Below are 21,327 nucleotides of genomic sequence, written 5' to 3'. Positions count from 1 at the left end.
TCTTTATGCAGTAAACGGGAAACTAGACTGCAAGCTCTATGAGGGCAGGGACAACGGGCGGGGGTGGGGGCTGTACAGGAGTGCATCCCTTGTGCCTAGCACATGCGCAGCACTCAGCAAATGTTGGTTGATCCAGTGATGGATGGGAGAAGAAAAGAAAGAAACCTTGACTGACTGGTATGGTCCCCACAGCACACGTGCGGGTGGGGGAACTGGTGGGAGGGGGACAGAGAATTAGAACTGCCCTCTGGTGGTCAGCATGGGCCCTGGCTTCTCTGCAGCTCTCTGGCTCTCTAGAATCTATTCACTACACTGCGGCCAGAGGTGTTTCAAATGCAAACCACATCAGGTCATTGCCCTGACTGAATCCTCTCAAGGTCTTCCCATCCCATTCCATATAATGTCGGAACTCCTTACCACCATGGCCCGTCTTGCCCACCTCCCCGGCTTCATCGCACCTCTTATTGCTTAGTTGTCTCTGCTTCACTCGCACTGGCCTCCGACTTGGTAAACTGCCTCAGGCTTTACAGATTTTGCACTGGCCGTGCCCTCCTTCAGGTTCTCTTTTCCTCTGGATCTTTGCTTAACCTGCTCGTTCTCGCCTTCAGGTCTCAGATTAATTGCCCCTTACTCGGAGAGGCCTAACTTAAAATAGTTCTCCCCCCACCCCACTCCTTTTCTATCACCTGTTTTCGTTTTCTTCGTGGTACATAGCACTACCTGAAATTGCCCTGTTCATTTAGTTATTCTCCGATTTAGTGCCAGGTCCTAAAACAGTGTTTGTCTCGGTAGGCTTTCCATAAAATATTGTTGAGCGACAGAAGGATGGATGATAAGGCTGAATGGATGAATAAATGAGCGATCGAAAACTGAAGGCACCCCCCACGACGCGCCTCGGGCGGCCCCTGCAAACCGCACCCTCCTTGCGCGCCAGGAACCCGCTGCGGAACCCAAGGGCGGCGGCAGCGGTTTCCCTTCAAAGAGCAGGGGAATCTTGAGCGAGCACACAGGAAAGGCAGCTTGCGCGCGGGACCCGCCTTGGTGAGTGCGGCAGTGCCGGGGCGGGGAACCGGGAGCGGGGCTCGGGGACCCGGCCCGGGCGGGCGGGCGGGCGGGCGGGGAGGGCCCCGGGGCGTGGGGTGGGCGTCGCGACCCGGGTGCGGGCGGAGGGTGGGAGCGAGGGCCGGACGGAACCGCGCGGGGAGGGCTCCCTGCGGATGGCGGGGTTCCTCTTGCCGCTGCGGGAGGCTGGTGGCCTAGGGTCTAGTCCCAGAGCTGCCTTGAACTTGCGTGACCCTTACCCACTTCTCTTGGGGCGGGGGGGGAGCGATTCAGCTAACTCATTTGCAAAATGGGGCGAATGGCTTCTGATCGCTTGATGGATTGGTTGATTGGTTCGTTCATTCCAGGTGCTTTACTAGGTTCTGTTTGCTGGAGATGCACAGACAGAACCTGCCCGTTGTGGGGTCCCAAGTCTAGTGAGAAAAGGCCCGCCTCATGGTGAGGAGGGTAGAATACAATCAGAATTGGGGAGTTCTTGGGAAAAAAAAACCCAAACCCATGCATTTCGGATGAGACATGCAACAGTTATTTATCGAATGGCTGTTATGTGCCAAATTTTATTTTTTCAGTAAAAATTTAAGTTTTTACTGAGATTGGGGAATAAGAGTTCTGTTGGGTACTTAGAAGGCATATACACTGCTAGCTAATATATTACATATTTGATGATGACTTAAATCCGGAAAAATCTACAAGGTGCATCCATACCCCTCACAGATGTGAACTTTACAGCCAAATGAGTTAAGCAGAGCAGGTGTATCCTCATTTTGCTAAGGAGGAAAGTGCATTCACAGCCCCATCAGATGTGATCTTTGCAGCCAAATGAGTTAATCAGAGCAGGTGTATCCTCATTTTACTAATGAGAACATAGAGGCAGGTTAAATGATTTACCCAGGCTCTCACTGCCAGTAAGTAACAAAGGTAGAACTAGAATCTAGGCCTCAAGACCCTTGGACCAGTGCTCTTTCCACTACACTAGGTTGCCTGCATGTTTCCACAGTAGTTTTGTAATACGCAGACCCATTCATTTGTGACACGAAGGGAGTTCCAGTGGGTCATGGGTGGCCTTAAAACAAACTCTTAACGACTGTTAGATTGTTCTCTAACTTCTGTCCTTGCCTTGGATATTTTGCCTGTACTCCAACTTTATCTCTTTCACACTGATGAGTCCCAAATCTATATCTTCCATCCAGACAATTTCTCCTGGCTTCCAACTGTTAAGTCCAGACATCCATTGATCATTTCCATCGGATGCCCCACAGGCATCTCAAGCTCAATATCTCCAACACTTTTCTTCGTGAACCTACGATCCAACTCTAATGATTGAAATCACTGTTCATTAAGTTGCCCAAGTACGAAACTGGCTTGGTTCCTCTTCTCTCACCTCCTACAATCAGTTGATCACCAATGGCTGCTAGATTCTATTTTCTAAAGATCTGCCACATCTATCCTTTCTCTGTCTCCTTTGCTCCTTCCTTCGTTTATGTGCCTAGAGATTGTGGTAGTAACTTGCTACTGGCTCTCTGTAGCTTTTAGCTCAGCTTCTTCCAGCCCATTTTCCATTCTGCTACAAAATGATCTTTCTACAGTCCAAACGTGATCCTGTCACTCACTTGCTTAAATCCCTTCAAGGTTTTTCATCATTTTCAATGTAACATCCAGAGTCTTTAGCGTGGAGTCAAGGTCCTTCCTGATCTTTTCTGAACCTCCCCGACCTCCCCCATCCTTTATCTCCAGACTACTGTTTCTCAAAGTGTGGTGTTGACCTCCACTAGAAGCATGGGAGTACTCATTAATAATGAAGGTAGTGATGCCAAAAACTCGGCCTCTGTGCACTGGTGCCGAATCGAATCTTGGAGACAGAATTTTGGGTGAAGTAGAAAAGAAGAGCTTTATTGCTTTGCCAGGCAGAGGGGGACAAAGCAGGCTCATGCCCTCAAAAACTGTGTGTCCCAACCCAGGGGGATTTGGTGAGGAGTTTTATAGCAGTGGTTCAAGGGCGGGGTTGCTTATAAGGATCAGGGTGTGTGCAGGGCCTGTGTTCCTTTAATCTAATCTGGCCTCAGGTGGCCTTCTGATGAGCTTCTGTGATTCTCGAGGTTATTAAACTGTGACCTCTCTGAAATGAAGATTACTTCATCAAGTAGTTAACATCTTCCATCTGTTGGGGGTTTTAGTTCTGCAGAAGAGCGCAAAGATATTGTTATGTGTATCCCTTGAGGTGGAACCAGGACCCTGCCCCAAGGCTGCACTAATGTTTTCTGACTGCTCCTCCCTTGTCTCTGTATCCCTTACCTTCCCTGATTAGCAACTGTTTGAACCTGCCCTTTGGAACTTGGAAAGTCTAGAAATGGGAGGCAGAGAAAGGCTTTCGTGCCCAGGAGCCCCACAGGGTCCTGCTCGGTTTCACTAACAGCCCAAACAGAACAAGTCAGAATCTCAGGGGGTGATGCCCAAGAATCTGCATTTTAACAAGTTTTACACTAGAGTTTGAGAGGCCTTGTGCTCACCTTCCATATTTACCCTGCTCTTTATACCTGACTACCTACCTATGTTTCCCTGAACATACCTTGCTATCATTTATGCCTTTATGCACATCAATCTCTTTAGCTTCTCATTTGGTACTCCTCATTCTCCAAGACCCAGGGTAAATGTCACGCCTTCTGGGAACACTTCCCCCAACCATGGACCACCGTGTCACCTCCAGTCTACACTGGGTCATTCTTGTGGCTTCTGACAGAGCCATGACTTAGCCCTCAACATCCTTCCCACTGTATTGCAATCATAAATTGTGTAATTGTTTTGCACTTGTGGGTTTAACAGTTGCCAGCACTTGAGAATAGAGACTTGTGCTTCTCCGCCTAGCACCAAGCACAGAGTCTAGCATGCTGAATGAACGAGTGCTTTAGGGTCCGATGGAGAGGCATCTAGTTATCACATGTGCCTTTGGGTTCCTTGATGTACCATCCTGGACTGTGGCTCTGATTCACAGGAAGGTGGGCTCCCTGGCACCGGCTTCATTGTTGCTGGTGGTAAGGATGTGTCTGGCCTTGAGAGGAATTTTAACCAATGGTAGTGTTAAAGAAAAAATTATGTAGTGACACTTGTTAAAGAATGGTAAGGCAGACTTTACTCAAGGGTAGGGAGAGGCATCTGGGTGGATGTAGAGACCACTGCAGTGGTGGTCTTGGAGTGGGGGAAGGAGGTTGGACCCGACTCTGACTCCAACGAGGACAAATGGGGGTTTATAGCCAAGGGGCAGGGTGGGCATCAGGGGATGGAAAATTACTAAGAGGGAACATCAGGGTTAAGGGGAATTCTTGCTAGGCTGACTCAGTAGAGATCTTGCTGAAGGCAGACCAGGGTGATAAGATATCCAGGGTGGTCAGATACCAACGGTGGAGGTGGGGGATTTTCACTAAACTAAGTGGGATTCTTGCTCAAACTGGATTCTACAAGGGCGGAGAGGGAAGCCCAAGCTAGGGCCTTGTCCAGCAGAGCTCAGAGGAGCCTGATTAAAGTTAGGTCAAGAAGAGAGTCTTTGTGGTTAAAGGGAGTAATAAAAGAGCTAGAATCTTCAGCAAAAGCTGAAGATTTTTTTTTCTTGGTCTGTTTACCTCATGCACACAAAGTCATAAAAATTTTCTGTATCTGTTTAGAAAATAATTTATTTTTAGAAAATTTAGAAAATACATTGCAATTTAAGATGTAAAATAAATGTCACCCATTTTCTCACAACCAAGAGGGAATTACTTAAAATTTCTGTGTGTTTATTTCTACTGGTAGTTTTTTTTCACTTATATTCATGTTTGAACATACTTGGTAAATACCAATTACATAAGGCTTTTTAATCCTGCTAATTTTACTTAACATTATATTTTTAGTTTTTTCCACATCAACAAAAATTCTTAGTGAAAAAAAAATTTAATGTAGTGGGGGAAAAGTGTTCCTTAACCTTCATAGGGTCCCTAGCTAGGTCTGGAAATTAAACTGACAAAGACTGACCAACAGGAGGAAAGCATATAAGTTTACTCAGGATAAGTTTTACATGATACGAGAGCCTTCATAAAGAAATGAAGACCCAAGGAAACAGGCCCGAGTATTTTGTTTTAGACAGTCGTGGAGGAGCACGATAGGGTAAAGGGTATGAGGTAATTATAGCAAATGGGAAACTTAGCAAGGCCTGCGTGTTAGGATTCTTCCTGGCATCCCTTTTTCTTTGGAGACAAATCGATCCTTCCTGCTGGGCGTAGGGCAGGCACCTCTCACTGGAGGGTTTTATGATCTGTTTCAGGGAAGAAGGGCAAGGTGGGGAGGTGGTCAGGGGGACTTTGCTGCTCCTGCCGTTTCCCCGAACTCCTTCCGCTTAAAATAGCCACTCTGCCAGGGTGCCATGTTTTGGGGTGGCATGTCTTGAACCCCATCACATTCAACAGTTATTTACCGAATAGCTATTATGTGCCAGGTTTTATTTAGACACAGGGATACTGCAGTGACCAGAACCAGTCAAAAATCTTTACTCTCACGGAGTTTACATTCCAGTGGGGTCAGTTAATAAACAAACTAGCACATTAGGATCATCACAGGATAAGTGCTGTGACGAAAAGAAACGGAATAGGTATATATGGTCACTTTGTTTTTGAGTAAAGTTATGCTAGTTTACCTTCCGTATAGGAGTGTGTGTCTAGCTCATTTTGTCATCAGTGAGTATAATCATTTAAAAGTTTTGGTAATTTTATAGGTGAATAGGCATAGTTCTTGGTAATTTGCATGTCTTTGATCACTCAGGAAGTTGAGCGTTTTTACAGAGCTGTGTGCATTTCCTCTTCATTGAGTTTTCTGTGAATGTTCTATTGAGGGCCTAGTGTTTTCTCCTATTTTGAATAATCCCTTTACATTACTAATTTGATGATATACACTTTATATATAATGGATAAGCAGACACTCTTTTTTAAAATTTTTCCTTTTTTTTTTTTTCTGGCCGTGCCGCACGGCTTGCGGGATCTTAGTTCCCCGACCAAGGATCGAACCCAGGCCCTGGCAGTGAGAGTGCTGAGTCCTAACCACTGGACGGCCAGGGAATTCCCAGATAAGCAGATACTCTTAAAGAGCGGTATATTGACTGTAAGAAGAAAGCAAAGACAGGACACCTAGAGTTCCCTTCTTCTCTTCCTGCTCCTCTCCCCCTTCCTTCTAAGAAAAAGTGATGAGAGAAGAAAAAAGTGTAGTTTAGGTGGAAAGAAGTGAAGAAAGAAAGAAGGAAGGAAGGAAGGAAGAAAGAAAAGAAAAGAAAAAAGAAAGGAAAGAAAGGGAAGGTGGGTGGGTGAGCAGATGAAGACGATGTAACTAGGAAGGAAAAGGAGGGAGGAAGGAAAACATGGAGAGGATGAAAGAACCAAAGACAGTCAGTCATAGGGACTCTGCCCGATTCCCTTGGACAATTATATTTTTCTTTTCTGCCTCTACTAATCTAGCAAATCCCTAAGAGAAGATGACTGTGTTCTTTAAAACACTTCGAAATCATTGGAAGAAAACTACAGCTGGGATCTGCCTGCTGACATGGGGAGGCCACTGGCTCTATGGAAAACACTGGTAAATATCTGCCAGCCCCCATCCCCCGCGCCTTCACATGCAACAACAAAGCAGTCCAGAAGGGCCTACGGTTAAAATCTTGTTTAGCTGTGCTTGTCTCTGTAAAACAGTGTGGTGTAAAAGGAAAGCAGATGTTAAAACCTCAAAGACAAAGGCTTCTTGTTGTACCCAGTTCTGAAAGATGGAAACTGTACAGAGCTATCAACACTCGTACTTCAGTGGACACAGATTACTGTAGCGAGATCAGAACGGGGAGAAATTGAGGGCCGCCTAGAGAGAGACAAGGGACTTCTCTAGTAATAGTAGAGGGTTGGAACTCACACGTGTCCTTGGGTGGTCCTTCCGTTTCCCGCTATGGTCTCTTGATCTCTAATAGAGCCCATTGCTAGACACTGAGTCTGCTACCTGCAACCCCTGTGATCTTCCTCATCTAACCCATTAGCAACAACAAAACTAATGAACCCATTAGTTCATTTAAATGAGACTTAGACTTTCAAAACATTTGTTTGAATAAGGAATTCCAGGGCGTCAAGGGTTTTATTAGCCTTTCAGGTCTGTGGGGAGAAGAAAGTGCCAGAGCGCCTCTTCTGGATTAGCATGGTAATAAGATTTAAATAAACAGTTTTTATATAAAAATTATACAAATTACGAAGAGAGACGATCAAATTGCAGTCTTTTGGGGATTCAGGGCTACGTCAAATATATAGCAAGATTCTCTGACATCCAAGTGTCCTAAATAACTGCTTTGTTAAACAGAAAACTGAACAGGCTTTATAATGGAAGTCTCCACGTTGGAAAGGAGAGTCACACTGGTACTACTGTGAACATTCTCAATTCACCACTCTCAGAGATAATTTATGATGCACATGGTGTCTACTTTTTGCAGGTGTGGAGAAGATGGAACATTCCCCCCTTTTCTTTCTAAGTATTCTCAAGGCTAAACACTTGAATTCCATTAGCTAGCGTATAAAGAACAGACCTAAGAATCTTAAAACTTTAATATATAAAAAAGAGAAGGGCAGAGGAAATGTTTTAACAAATTGTGTACGGAGCATATAATGTTCGGCTCTTCCTCCCTTTTCAAACTACGGGGCTGGCCAAAAAGTTCGTTCGGGTCGTTCCGTAACATTTTATGGCAAATTTGAGCCGTAACATTTGAGCCCTCAAGGAAAGGCTCCTTATACCTCCTGCCAAGGTAGGAACTAGGATTTCCTACTCAGGAGCACCCAGTCCAGGCCACGGCTCGCTCAAGGCAGGAGAACCTCCCACCTGCTGAGGATTATTGCCATTGCTACTGCTGGGTGAAGATGTGAGGAAATAACCGTGTCCCCTGTTCAGGATGTCTTTAAGGTACCATAATAATTTCTCGCCAGCGTAGTCTTGAGACTTTAAAAAAGGCCCATTAAGTCTGTGGCACGTCGGAGGCCTCATTCGCAGTTGGATCTGAAATAGCTTGAACTAGAAGTGTAGCAGGAGGCTGGAGGCATCATTTTGCTCTGTCTCTACCCTTGACATTCAAGGTTACTGCTCAGAATGCAACCCCCCATTGTCCTGCATAGCTTCCTTTTCTCAGATTTCTCTCCGCATGCTCTGGTGCTATTTAGCACCCCTCCCTCCCCCTTTTAAAACATTGTGGTAAAAAACACTAACAGAAAATTTACCACCTAGACCATTTTTTTTTTTTTTTTTTTTTTTTTTTTTTTTTTTGGTGGTATGCCGGCCTCCCTCTGCTGCGGCCTTTCCCGTTGCGGAGGACAGGCTCCGGACGCGCAGGCTCAGCGGCCATGGCTCACGGGCCGAGCCGCTCCGCGGCATGTGGGATCCTCCCAGACCGGGGCGCGAACCCAGTTCCCCTGCATCGGCAGGCGGACGCGCAACCGCTGCGCCACTAGGGAAGCCCCACCTTGACCATTTTTAAGTGTACACTCAGTAGTGTTAAATATATTCATATTGCTGTGCAGCAGATCTCTACAACTTTTTCATCTTGCAAAATGGAAACTTTATCCCCGCTGAATACAACTCCCCATTTCCTCCTCCTTCCAGCTCCTGGCAACCACCATTCTATTTTCTGTTTCTGTAAGTTTGACTGCTTTAGACACTTCATATGAGTGGAATCATGTAGTATTTGTCTTTTGTGACTGGCTTATTTCACTTAGCATAATGTCCTTATGGTTCATTGATGTTGTAGCACATGGCAGGATTTCCTTCTTCTTTTAAGGCTGAATAATATTCCGTTGTATGTATAGACCACATTTCTTTATCTGTTTATATGTTGATGGACATTTGGGTTGCTTCCACCTCTTGGATATTGAGAATAATGCTACATTGAACTTGGGTGTGCAGATATGGCTGTAACATCCTGTTTTTAATTCTTTTGGGTATATACCCAGAAGTGGGATTGCTGGATCAGATGGTATTTCTATTTTAAAATTTTTGAGGAAACTCCATACTGTTTTCCATAGGGGCTGCACCATTTTACAATCCCAATTTCTCCACATCCTTATCAACACTTGTTATTTTCTGTTGTTGTTGTTTTTTTTTTTTGATAGTGGCCATCCTAATGGGTGTGATATGGCATTTTGTGGTTTTCGTTTGCATTTCTCTTAATGATTAGTGATGCTGAGCATTTTTTCATATGTTTGCTGGCCATTTGTTTATCTTATTTGGAGAAATGTCCGTTCAAGTTTTTTGCCCATTAAAAAAAATCAGGTTATTTGTTGAGTTGTAGGAGTTCTTTAACCTTTTATGAGTTACATGATTTGCAAATATTTTCTTCTACTCCATAGATTGCCTTTTTCTCTCTGTTGATTGTCCTTTGATGCACAGAAGTTTTTAAGCTTGATGTAATTCCATTTGTCTATTTTTGCTTTTGGTGTCACATCTAAGAAATCATTGCCAAATCTAATGTCAAAAAGCTTCCCCGCTATGTTTTTTTCCTAGGAGTTTTATAGTTTTAGGTCTTAGGTTTAGGCCTTTAATCCATTTCGATTTCCTTCCCCAGTGTGTCTTCTAGGTGTCCTTGTCAAACATCATTTGATCATATATGTGAGAATTTATTTCTGGGCTCTCTGTTCTGTTCCACTGGTCTATATGTTTGTCTTTATTCCAGTATCATATTGTTTTAATTACTGCAGCTTTGTAAAATGTTTTGAAATTAGTGATAGGCCTCTAACTTTGTTCTCTTTCAGGATTCTTTTGGCTATTCAGGGCCCTTTGAGATTCCATATGCATTTTAGGATGGTTTTTTCTATTGTTTCAAAAGTGCCACTAGAATTTTGATAGGGATTACACTGAATCTGTAGCTCATTTTGGGTAGTATGGACATTTTAACAATATTAAGCCTTCCAATCCAAGAGCATGGGATGTCTTTCCATTCATTTGTGTCTTCTTTAATTTCATTCAGCAGTGTTTTATCATTTTTAGTATACAAGTCTTTCACCTCCTTGGTTAAAATATTTATTCCTAAATATTTCATTCTTTTCAGTGCTATTGTAAATGGGATTTAAAAAAATATTTTCCCCTTTTTCTTGAATTTTATTTTATTTTTTATACAGCAGGTTCTTATTATTTATCTATTTCATACACATCAGTGTATACATGTCAATCCCAATCTCTCAATTCATCCCACCACCACCACCCCTGCCCCCGCTTTCCCCCCTTGGTGTCCATACATTTGTTCTCTACATCTGTGTCTCTATTTCTGCCTTGCAAACCAGTTCATCTGTACCGTTTTTCTAGATTCCACATATATGCATTAATATACGATATTTGTTTTTCTCATAGAGCTGCAATGAACATTTTGGTACACGACTCTTTTTGAATTATGGTTTTCTCTGGTTATATGCCCAATAGTGGGATTGCTGGGTCATATGGTAATTCTATTTTTAGTTTTTTAAGGAACCTCCATACTGTTCTCCGTAGTGGCTGTTTCAATTTACATTCCCACCAACAGTGCAAGAGGGTTCCCTTTTCTCCACAGCCTCTCCAGCATTTGTTGTTTGTAGATTTTCTGATGATGCCCATTCTAACTGGTGTGAGGTGATACGTCATTGTAGTTTTGATGTGCATTTCTCTAAAAATTAGCGATGTTGAGCAGCTTTTCATGTGCTTCTTGGCCATCTGTCTGTCTTCTTTGGAGAAATGTCTATTTAGATCTTCTACCCATTTTTTGATTGGGTTGTTTTTTCATGACATAGAGCTGCGTGAACTGTTTGTATATATTGAAGATTAATCCTTTGTCCGTTGATTTCGCTGTTAGTGTATAAAAACACAACTGATTTTTGTGTTCTGATTTTGTAAACTTTGCAAACTTTTGCAGCTTTGCTGAATTTGTTCTAATAGCTTATTTGTGTGGACTCTTTAGTGTTTTCTACATGTAAGATCACGTCATCTGCAAACAATTTTACTTCTTCCTTTCCAATCTGGATGCATTTTATTTCTTTTTCTTGCCTAATTGCTCTGACTAAGAATCCCAGTACTATGTTTAATAGAAGTGGCAAGAGTGGGCTTCCTTCCCTTGTTCCTGATCTTTAAGGAAAAGCTTTCAGTCTTCTCTGTTGATTTCCATTACTCTAGGAGGTGGATCAAAAAAGATCTTGCTGTGATTTATGTCAAAGAGTGTTCTTTCTATGTTTTCCTCTAAGAGTGTTATAGTGTCCGGTCTTACGTTTAGGTCTTTAATCCACTTTGAGTTTATTTTTGTGTATGGTGTTAGGGAGTGTTCTAATTTCATTCTTCTACATGTAGCTGTCCAGTTGTCCCAGCACCACTTATTGAAGAGACTGTCTTTTCTCCATTGTGTATCCTTGCCTCCTTTGTCATAGATTAGTTGACCATAGGTGTGTTGGTTTATCTCTGGGCTTTTTATCCTGTTCCATAAATAGGATTTTTTTTTAACTTCCTTTCTGAATTGTTCGCTGTTAGTGTATAAAAACACAACTGATTTTTGTGTTCTGATTTTGTAAACTTTGCAAACTTTTGCAACTTTGCTGAATTTCTTCTAATAGCTTATTTGTGTGGACTCTTTAGTGTTTTCTACATGTAAGATCACGTCATCTGCAAACTTCCTTTCCAATCTGGATGCATTTTATTTCTTTTTCTTGCCTAATTGCTCTGACTAAGAATCCCAGTACTATGTTTAATAGAAGTGGCAAGAGTGGGCATCCTTCCCTTGTTCCTGATCTTTAAGGAAAAGCTTTCATTCTTCTCTGTTGAATATGATATCAGCTGTGGGCTTTTTTTTTTTTTTTTTTTTTGTGGTCCGTGCGCCTCTCACTGCTGTGGCCTCTTCCGTTGCGTAGCACAGGCTCCGGATGCACAGGCTCAGTGGCCATGGCTCACGGGCCCAGCTCACTGGCCCAGCTGCTCCGCAGCATGTGGGATCTTCCCGGACCGGGGCACAAACCCGTGTCCCCTGCATCGGCAGGCGAATTCTCAACCACTGCGCCACCAGGGAAGCCCAACTGTGGGCTTTTCATATATGTCTTTTTTTATGTTGAGGTAGTTTCTTTCTATTGTCCTCTAAAAAAAAAAAAAATCCCAAACTTTTCACATAACAGTCCTCACGTTATTTTTTATAATACTAATTTGGTTTTTTCCCTGCAAAATTCTTACCTTGCAGCTCTCTTGAATAGAAGCTGCCCTCCTCTTCAAATGGGTTGTGAGGTGGGGTTGCCATTCTCCTAGCTCCTCGGTACCTATTCCAAACCATTACTCTTTCATCTTCTTAAAAAAATCTTTTCTCCTTTGAGGCTCATAATATCTGGCTATATTATAAAACCATAAACCACCCAGCTTTCTGGGATCTCATCTACATTAGACTTAGGCTTCGGTGCCTGGCTTATCAATGTCCTTTTCTCTTTAAGAGAAAAGGGCATTGTTATCTTATTATCTTTCTGAAAGCCCTGAGTGTTTATGTGAAGAACCCACCTAACAACACCTTGTCTTTCCTTTTCCTGACTTAATCTATTCCTGGGACTTTAATACTTTGCCCTCTTTCAACTCTCCCCATTCTCACTGGTTGAATGCTAAACCTGTCATCACTTGTCCTTGTTCCACTTTTGAAAATGGAACTTAAGCATCTGAATCTCTCATTTCAGCCTTCTATTATTCCAGTTTTCTTCCTTTACTCCTCTTTTTCAGTGTTATCAAGACTTCTTGTCCCTTGGGCCCTCCATTTTCTTCCCAATCTATCACTCATCCCTGCCTTCTTCACTTTCTTCCTGTCCTAGATTCCTTGATTCAGCACATCACACAATTCAACACAGTTTTTCATATGTCCTCCCTGGCCTTTTCGCTCTCTCATTTCCTCCTCCTATTTTAAGTTAAACTTTTTGAATAGGTTCTCTCTGCTTCCCTGCCTCCTACCCATTCTACATCCTGTGTGGTCTTCATTTGAATTAGTCGCACCAGTTTTATTACTCATCCTTTTTGACTGCTCAGCTTTAGACACAGTTGACTCTCCTTGAAACGCTTTTTTTTTTTTCTTGGCTTCTGACTGCCAGGTATCTGTTTTCCCTCCTACTCCTCTGGCCATTCCTTCTCACCTTTTACTTCTCCCTTCTACTCAGGGGTTACAGAAGTAGTTCTCTAGGACTCTCCCCAAGGCCCTCTGCTCACTTTATACCCTCTCCCTGTATGATCTCATCTGCTCGCAATGGCTTTATTGTCAGCCGTAGGTAGACAGACCGCAGGTTTGTATTTCCATAGAGACCTCTTCTGAGCTCCAGACCTATATGTGCATTCAGCTGCTTACTTAACTTGTCTCCTTGGTTGCTTCCCAGGTGCCTCAAACTCAGCAGACTAAAAATAAAATCAAAAGCTTTCCTGTCAAACCTGTTCCTTCTCAGTGATTAGTACCACTCACCATCCAGTTTCCCAAGCTAAAAATTTGAATGTCATCCTCCATTCGTCCTTCATCCTTATTTCCCACATTCAGGTTATGCATTCTAAGTGATTTCACTTCTTTTATATCACTTACTTTGTTGGATTTCTGTTGTCCTTCCTCACTTTTGCTGCCTTTGTGCACGCTGCCATCATCTCTGGCCTGGATTCTTACTAAATGCTTTCTGACTCTTCTCCTTGTATCTACTCTTGCCTGTTTCTAATCTATTTTGCACAGCACTGCCAGAGCAGTCTTTTAAAAATGCAAATTGCTATTGCTTTTAGACTCAAATCCAAAATTCTTACCAACTCTACATGACTTGGCCCTATCTGTAGACAGCTCTAGCCATGCCACACTCTACACTTTGGCATATAGAACTTTCAGGTCTTCCAAAGTGGCATGTCCTTTCTGTGCCAGGATTCCTTAGAGGGCCTTCATACATGTTCCCTCCTGAAACTCTTTTCCCTTCTCTTCTTCCCCAGCCAACTACCATTGCTCCAGGTCTCAAATGTTACTTCTTCCCTGTCCCCTCCAGTCTTGGTTAGGCAGACTTCCTACATTTTCTCCATGGCATTGTGAACTTCTACATAATACTTATTACTATTATAGTTTTTTGTTCTGTTTGTTTTTTCTCTTATATTATAAGACTCTGAAGGCAGGGGCCCTGTTTGTCTTTCTTAGTGCTGTCCCCAAGACCCAGCACATAGAAGGTACTGGAGACATATTGTCTTTATGGAGGAAGGAACAAACAAGAGAATCAAAGTCTCAGAGGGCAAAATCTCAACCCTGTTGACTGGCCACTTGTGAATTCACAAACCCAGGCTGTTGAATCCTCCTGAAGAAAATGATACACTAACCCATAGTCAGGTGACTCTTCCATTTTCACAAATTTATTTTGAAATATTCATGAATTTCCTCAGTTTCCTGCTTCACCTTCTCCATATTCATTTTTGGACAACCTTAACTCCTACTTCAAAGAGAAAATAAAGAACACTGGGCAGTTACCCTGCACGCACATTTCTGTTCTTTTTGTCTCATTGGGTGAGGTTGCCATCCTCCTGCCCAAGGCCGTCTCCCATCTGCGTCCCGTTCTTCCTCCTTCATCGGTTATCCTTTTCCTCGCTTGTATCTTGAATCTCATCCTTCCTACTTCTTTCCCCCTATTTGCCAAACTCTTCCTAGCTTAAACGTGTCATCTCAGCTGTGTGTCCCCATTTATTTACTGCTCTCTCTCTTCCTTTTATACCATTCTTGAGACCTTGCCTCACACTTGCAGCCTCTACCTCCACTTTAGAGTAAGCTTAGTAAAATCTGGTTTTGTTCCCATCATTTGATTGACCCTGTTCTTGACAAGGTCATTAATAGCCTCTTAGTTGGTAAATGAAGAGGATACTTTCAGTCCATATCTGCCACATTTGATTCTCTTTGACCATATCCTCTTCAGTTACCTTTAGGGTGTCTTTTTGTTCTGCTTGTCCCTTAAAGGTTGGTGTCCCAGGTCCTGTCCTCATTCTGTAGACTTCTTAGGTGATCATAGCTACACTAGGGTTTTCAGGTGTGGTACTTAAGATTTCAGAGTCATAATACTTTTTAGTCCATGTCTTGCTTCTCTTGACATCCTATGTGAGTCGTGTCCCTGGAGTTGTACCATGCAGTCAGCCAGCAGAATATTCTTTCTAAAAGAGAACTCTGATCATGTCACTGTTCTACTGACAACCTGTAAATGACTCTCCATTGCCTGGAAGAAAAAGACCCAACTGCTTAGCATGGCATAAAAGGCCCTTCATGATCCTGCCTTGTCTTCCTCTCAGCTTTTTTCTGATTCCTCTTCATCCTCCCTCCATCACCCTTACTCTCAACCTCTATGTTCCAGAAGTCTTTAGAAAAAGACCTGTTTCCTGTTGTCCCTCTCTCTCCCTTTGCTTGTGTTCTTCCCCCATCCTGGAACACTTTTGCTCTTCTTCACCTGGCCAACAGCTCAAAAATGTCACAAAGCTGTGTTAACGGTGGCATTATTAGAATAAGAGGAAAGGAAAACAACCTGTGTTAAATAATTACGCCGTACCTGGTGCTGGGCTAGTTGTTTCCGTGTACTTACATGGTCTCATTTAATCCTCAAAATAGCCCTGTGAGAGAGGTAATGTTATTCCCATAAATAAATGAGGAAACTGAGGCTCAGAGAAATTAGTAACTTGTCTAAAGTCATATTTCTGCTTACTGGTGAAACTGGGATTTGGACCCAGGTTCATCATGTTCTAAATCCCATGTACTTTCTTTGCTGCTGACAACTTTGAAAAATAAAGCTCACTTTAATCTATAAATCCTGCTGTAATTATTAGATGACATTAACTTTTAAATGCCTTTCATATAACTTTATTAGAGCTGTTCTATTATGTTCTCATTTCATTTTTCACTGGATAGAATAAAGCTGCTTTATTAAATAGAACATATTTATTAGCATTTAGTAGAGACAAGGTGAAAACTGGACACATCTGTCCAGGGACCAGAGCCCTCATTTCAGAACCTCCTGGGTGCTCTTGGTTGTTCTTTCGTGCTCTCAGTTGTTCTCTGTGGGCCTTTCGTATACTGGTCTGACTCCCCTTCTCCTTTTCTCCCTTTTACTCACTGTTCTTTCCCTTTCACTCTGCCTTTCACTTTTCTACCCCCACCTTTTCTTAGCTTCCTTACCTGTTTGTAATTTATAGATGAGTACATTTATTTTTCCTCTATTCTACGAAAATCTTCAAACATACAGCAAACTCGAAAGAATTTTACAGTAAACACCTGCCTGCCTACTACTTGGATTCTAGATTTTACTGTATTTGCTTCATCACTTATCATCCATCTGTCCATCTTCTTCTCAGTCTTACTTTTTGATGCATTTCCAAATATTAATAATTTGTCAACATCAGTGTACTTCCGCCTGAATACTTGACAATGCATATCAGTAATTAGAGCTCAGTATTTGCTTAGAGTGTTTTTTCCCTTACTGTGAAATTTACATGCAACAAAATATACAAATCTTAAGCCTGCTTTCACTGTGTTTTGTCAGATGCATACACCTGTGTAACCCGGACTCCTCCTGGAACACTTTTGCTCTTCTTCACCTGGCCAACAGCTCAAAAATGTCACAAAGCTGTGTTAACGGTGGCATTATTAGAATAAGAGGAAAGGAAAACAACCTGTGTTAAATAATTACGCCGTACCTGGTGCTGGGCTAGTTGTTTCCGTGTACTTACATGGTCTCATTTAATCCTCAAAATAGCCCTGTGAGAGAGGTAATGTTATTCCCATAAATAAATGAGGAAACTGAGGCTCAGAGAAATTAGTAACTTGTCTAAAGTCATATTTCTGCTTACTGGTGAAACTGGGATTTGGACCCAGGTTCATCATGTTCTAAATCCCATGTACTTTCTTTGCTGCTGACAACTTTGAAAAATAAAGCTCACTTTAATCTATAAATCCTGCTGTAATTATTAGATGACATTAACTTTTAAATGCCTTTCATATAACTTTATTAGAGCTGTTCTATTATGTTCTCATTTCATTTTTCACTGGATAGAATAAAGCTGCTTTATTAAATAGAACACATTTATTAGCATTTAGTAGAGACAAGGTGAAAACTGGACACATCTGTCCAGGGACCAGAGCCCTCATTTCAGAACCTCCTGGGTGCTCTTGGTTGTTCTTTCGTGCTCTCAGTTGTTCTCTGTGGGCCTTTCGTATACTGGTCTGACTCCCCTTCTCCTTTTCTCCCTTTTACTCACTGTTCTTTCCCTTTCACTCTGCCTTTCACTTTTCTACCCCCCCCTTTTCTTAGCTTCCTTGCCTGTTTGTAATTTATAGATGAGTACATTTATTTTTCCTCTATTCTACGAAAATCTTCAAACATACAGCAAACTCGAAAGAATTTTACAGTAAACACCTGCCTGCCTACTACTTGGATTCTAGATTTTACTGTATTTGCTTCATCACTTATCATCCATCTGTCCATCTTCTTCTCAGTCTTACTTTTTGATGCATTTCCAAATATTAATAATTTGTCAACATCAGTGTACTTCCGCCTGAATACTTGACAATGCATATCAGTAATTAGAGCTCAGTATTTGCTTAGAGTGTTTTTTCCCTTACTATGAAATTTACATGCAACAAAATATTCAAATCTTAAGCCTGCTTTCACTGTTTTGTCAGATGCATACACCTGTGTAACCCGGACTCCTAGCAAGATAGAGAGCGCTGCCACCCCTCCAGACGTTTTCCTCATGTCCCTTCACAGTCAATCCCTGTCCCCCACACCCTGAGGCAACCATTGTTCTGGTTTTTTCCCCACCATAGATTCTTTTTCTTTTTCACTTCTAGAACTTTATATAAATGGAATCATATAATGTAACCTGTATTGTTTTTTGTAAGCTTTCTTTCTCTAGCATAATGGCTTTTAGATTTGTCCATATTGTTTTATTTATCTGTAGTTCATTCCTTTTTTTTTTTTTGCTGGGTAGTATTCTAGGAGATAAGCATAAAATCATTATTATTTTACACTTATAGAATTTTAAGTTCCTTGTTCTTGATTGCTAACAAGAACATAATAGTGAACATAATATTTTATATTTCTAATTTTAAAAAGCAAGCAAATTATTGTATTATATGTATTTGACTTTTTCTTTCCTTTGAAAGGAAAATAGTGTCTCCTGATACAGGATTCACGTGCCAGTAATAATAATTGGCTGTATTTCAGTGTTGATTTTAATAACGACCATGGTTTGATAGAGTAAATTTTAGTTTGCTTTTAAGGAAACAAGGCTTTTTCTGCAGCAGCTTTGGAAGAAATTGCATATGTTGTTTATTTTTATCTGTCCCATTTTTGGCTGCTGTCTTTAACCTGTCTTTTGGCACAGGTATTATTTATCTGCAGGCGTCATTTCATGTTGCTGTATTTATAAGTTTTCTTCTCCTATGGGAATTCCTCTCCTTTTTTTTCTCCCTTCCCCTCAGTTGCAAGGAAAAGAACCTGTGATATTTTTCTCTGCATCATTTCCCCCACAGCAGGTTGCAGTCGTTGACCGGAGCCGCAGAGGCTGCTCTCAGGACTCTGGTAAGAGCAACTGAAGAGGAGGAAATGACCGGCTTTGCTGAAAATAAAGAGAGTTTAAGTATTGCCCATTCCTCCTCGACTGCTCTTCCCAAGCTTTCGGGGTTCCCTGGGAGAGATCGAGTTTCAGGTTGTTCAGTTCATCATGTCAGCAGTTACCTGCAATGGTCTTTCTCTCATTTGGAGCCCTTTCAGTAGCAAGGAGCCTGCTAATAGAGAGTAACGTAAGAAAGGAGGCACTTCTAACAGTATGACCTTGGGCGCTCTAAGCCTCAGGTTCATCTGTAAAGTGGGGATAATAACAGTTCCTCACTGGACCATTGAAGGATTAAGATAACTGGAAAGCTCTTAGCATAGTGCTTGATTGATATCAGGGTTCAATACATGCTAGTACTTATGAATTAATTTGATATAATATATACTCAGTTACTTTGGGAGTTAAAACAAATTACTGCTGGTAACTGGGCAGTGAGTGATTCGAGAGACAGCCAGTGGGGAAGGAAGACGAGGATCTGCCAGATGGGGTAATGAGATCTCAGCCTTTTATTTATTTCTTATTTCACCTTCCATGGGTAACAAGACAGCTTGGAAAAGTGTAATTTCAAGCGTGACAGAACATAACCACAAAAGAGGCAGGGCCTAAGTAGTTAAAAGCTGCAAGCCGTGTCAGAACCCTTGTCTGTCTCATTTGAGCTCAGATTGTTCCTTTCATCATTGGGGGCCTTGTCCTTGCCCATCCTGGCTCCGGCCTCTCTCCTTGTGATTTTGGCTGGTGAGCCCTTCCACAGCTTCTCAACTCATCCTCGTGGCTCAGCAGTTGACCATAGCTCTGCTCCTGCTTAGTTCTGGCTCCTGGTTCTCAGCTTCATCCTTTGGCTCAGTGCTTCTGGCACTACTTCTGCCACCCACCTTGGCCTGTGACCCAGGACTCCCTCCTATTTATTTAGCTGTGGAGCGTCTAGCCTCTCAGCCAGAATTCCTGGTTCCTTCTCGGAGAATTTTCAATCCCACAAACACTATACCTCCCTTAGCGTGAAACGCGCAAAGCAATTGTGATACTATAGTAAGTCCCCTACGTGTGAACCTTCAAGTTGCGAACTTTCAAAGATGCGAACAAGCATTCGCATGTTCCATCATTTAAGCGAGTTCACGAGTCTGGCGTACATTGTCCCATGCGTGCATCCTCTACAAGTGGCTGTGTTTTTGTGTACGTTACTGTACAGTACTGTATAGAGTACAGTAGTGTAGTATCTTTATTTCAAGCTCAGGATGTCCGGAAGGAAGTGTAAAAGCAGTGGTATATAGCGGATTGTGTTAGTTGGATACCTAGGCTAACCTTGTTGGACTCGCGAACAAATTGGACTTAGGAACGTGCTCTCGGAACGGAACTCGTTCGTATGTGCGGGACTTACTGTATAGCAATGGTCCTGGGCCATGTGTCTCTAGGTTTTTATTAATACTGGAGTTTTTTTTTCCTCTCAACAGAGGAACGTTAATCTTGATTACTATACTGTAAGCATTGGTGGGAGCCCACCTGTCAAGTTCTGTGGTCAGACAGTTGCTTAGAAGGAAAGCTGAATGGGTATGAGTTGACCTGAGGGGTGTGTTCAGTGTCATTCAATTTTATTGAGAACTTAGTGGCAATAATGATGACAATCACTAACACTTAATCAGTGCTTGCCGTGTGTCAGACAGTTCTAAGCACTTTACATTTATTCGCTCATTTGGTCTTCCTAACAACTTTGTGAGATGGTTGTTAATCTCATACTCGTGTGAGATTAATAGCCCTACAAAGATGAAGAAATTGAGGGACAGCAAGGTTGAGTAATTTGCCCATGGTCACACGGCTGGTCAGTGTCAGGGCCCCCGATTCAAAACCAGGGCCTGCTCGTCACCTCTCAGAATGGCTCCTGTGTCTTAGGTAGCATGAGAGAGATGAACTATAAACTGAGGTTGTCTTAGGCCTTCAGCCCCGTAGGGCGTAAGACGCATGATAGAATGTCGTGCTTCTAATCGGGCTTCCTTCTGAGTCAGTTGGGTCTGGGTTCAAGCCTTGCCTTGGTCACTTGCTAATGTGTGACTTCGGGCACGTTCTTCAAGCTTGCTAAACTTCACTCTTCTTCATCCACACAGTATCTCACAACATTATTGTGACATTTAAATGAGATCACCACAGTTCCTGGCACACATTAGAAAGAGCAGCTCCTTTTATTATGGATGAATAAGGCACTCCGTGCTGTGTCCTGTCTGAGTGGCACAGAGTCAGTGTTAGGGCGCCTAAGGCAAAGAGGGCTACTTAAACGTCGTTTTATTATGGAAATTTAAAACATAAAAATTCGCGTAGTGTAACGAATCCCCCTCTATTGTCCCCCAGCTTCAACAGATACCAGCATTTTGCTAATCTCACCCCATCTCTCTCTTCTACTTTTTTTTTTCTGAAATATTTTAAAGCAAATCCCAGATATATCTCATGTCATTTTACCCATAAATACTTTAGTATCTTTAATAATTAAGGAATTTTTAAAAATCACGATACCATTAACATGACCTAACAAAATTAAAAATCCTTTACGTCATCTAATATTCAGTCTGTGTTTATATTTTGCCTGTCGACCCAAAATTCTGTTTTATGGTTTTGTTCAAGTCAATATCAACACAAGTTTCACACATTGCATTGGATGTCTATTCTTTTTTTTTTTTTTTT

The 21,327-nt window shown here is 42.1% G+C and overlaps 1 protein-coding gene across 4 annotated transcripts in view; it reads left to right on the top strand.

The window, feature by feature from the left end:
• The first annotated feature begins 1,001 nt into the window (after nucleotides 1-1,001).
• Nucleotides 1,002-21,327, top strand: part of AGK (acylglycerol kinase) — a 90,805-nt gene continuing 70,479 nt past the window's right edge. Inside the window, exons 1-2 of one of the 4 annotated variants that reach the window (XM_007103326.2) lie at nucleotides 1,002-1,041; nucleotides 6,534-6,651. In XM_007103326.2, coding sequence (XP_007103388.2) covers nucleotides 6,551-6,651 — 101 coding nt within the window. In that variant the 5' untranslated portion in view covers nucleotides 1,002-1,041; nucleotides 6,534-6,550. Of the gene's footprint in view, nucleotides 1,042-1,369; nucleotides 1,501-5,247; nucleotides 5,678-6,533; nucleotides 6,652-21,327 lie in introns of those variants that run through there. The other 3 variants (XM_007103327.3, XM_055084789.1, XM_028489661.2) reach the window with 3 other exon arrangements.

The sequence above is a fragment of the Physeter macrocephalus genome, chromosome 5 (assembly GCF_002837175.3).
Source record: "Physeter macrocephalus isolate SW-GA chromosome 5, ASM283717v5, whole genome shotgun sequence".
Classification (NCBI taxonomy): Eukaryota; Metazoa; Chordata; class Mammalia; order Artiodactyla; family Physeteridae; genus Physeter; species Physeter macrocephalus.
The sequence above is the reverse complement of the archived record's forward strand: the minus strand, read 5'-3'. Positions and strand labels throughout refer to the sequence as shown.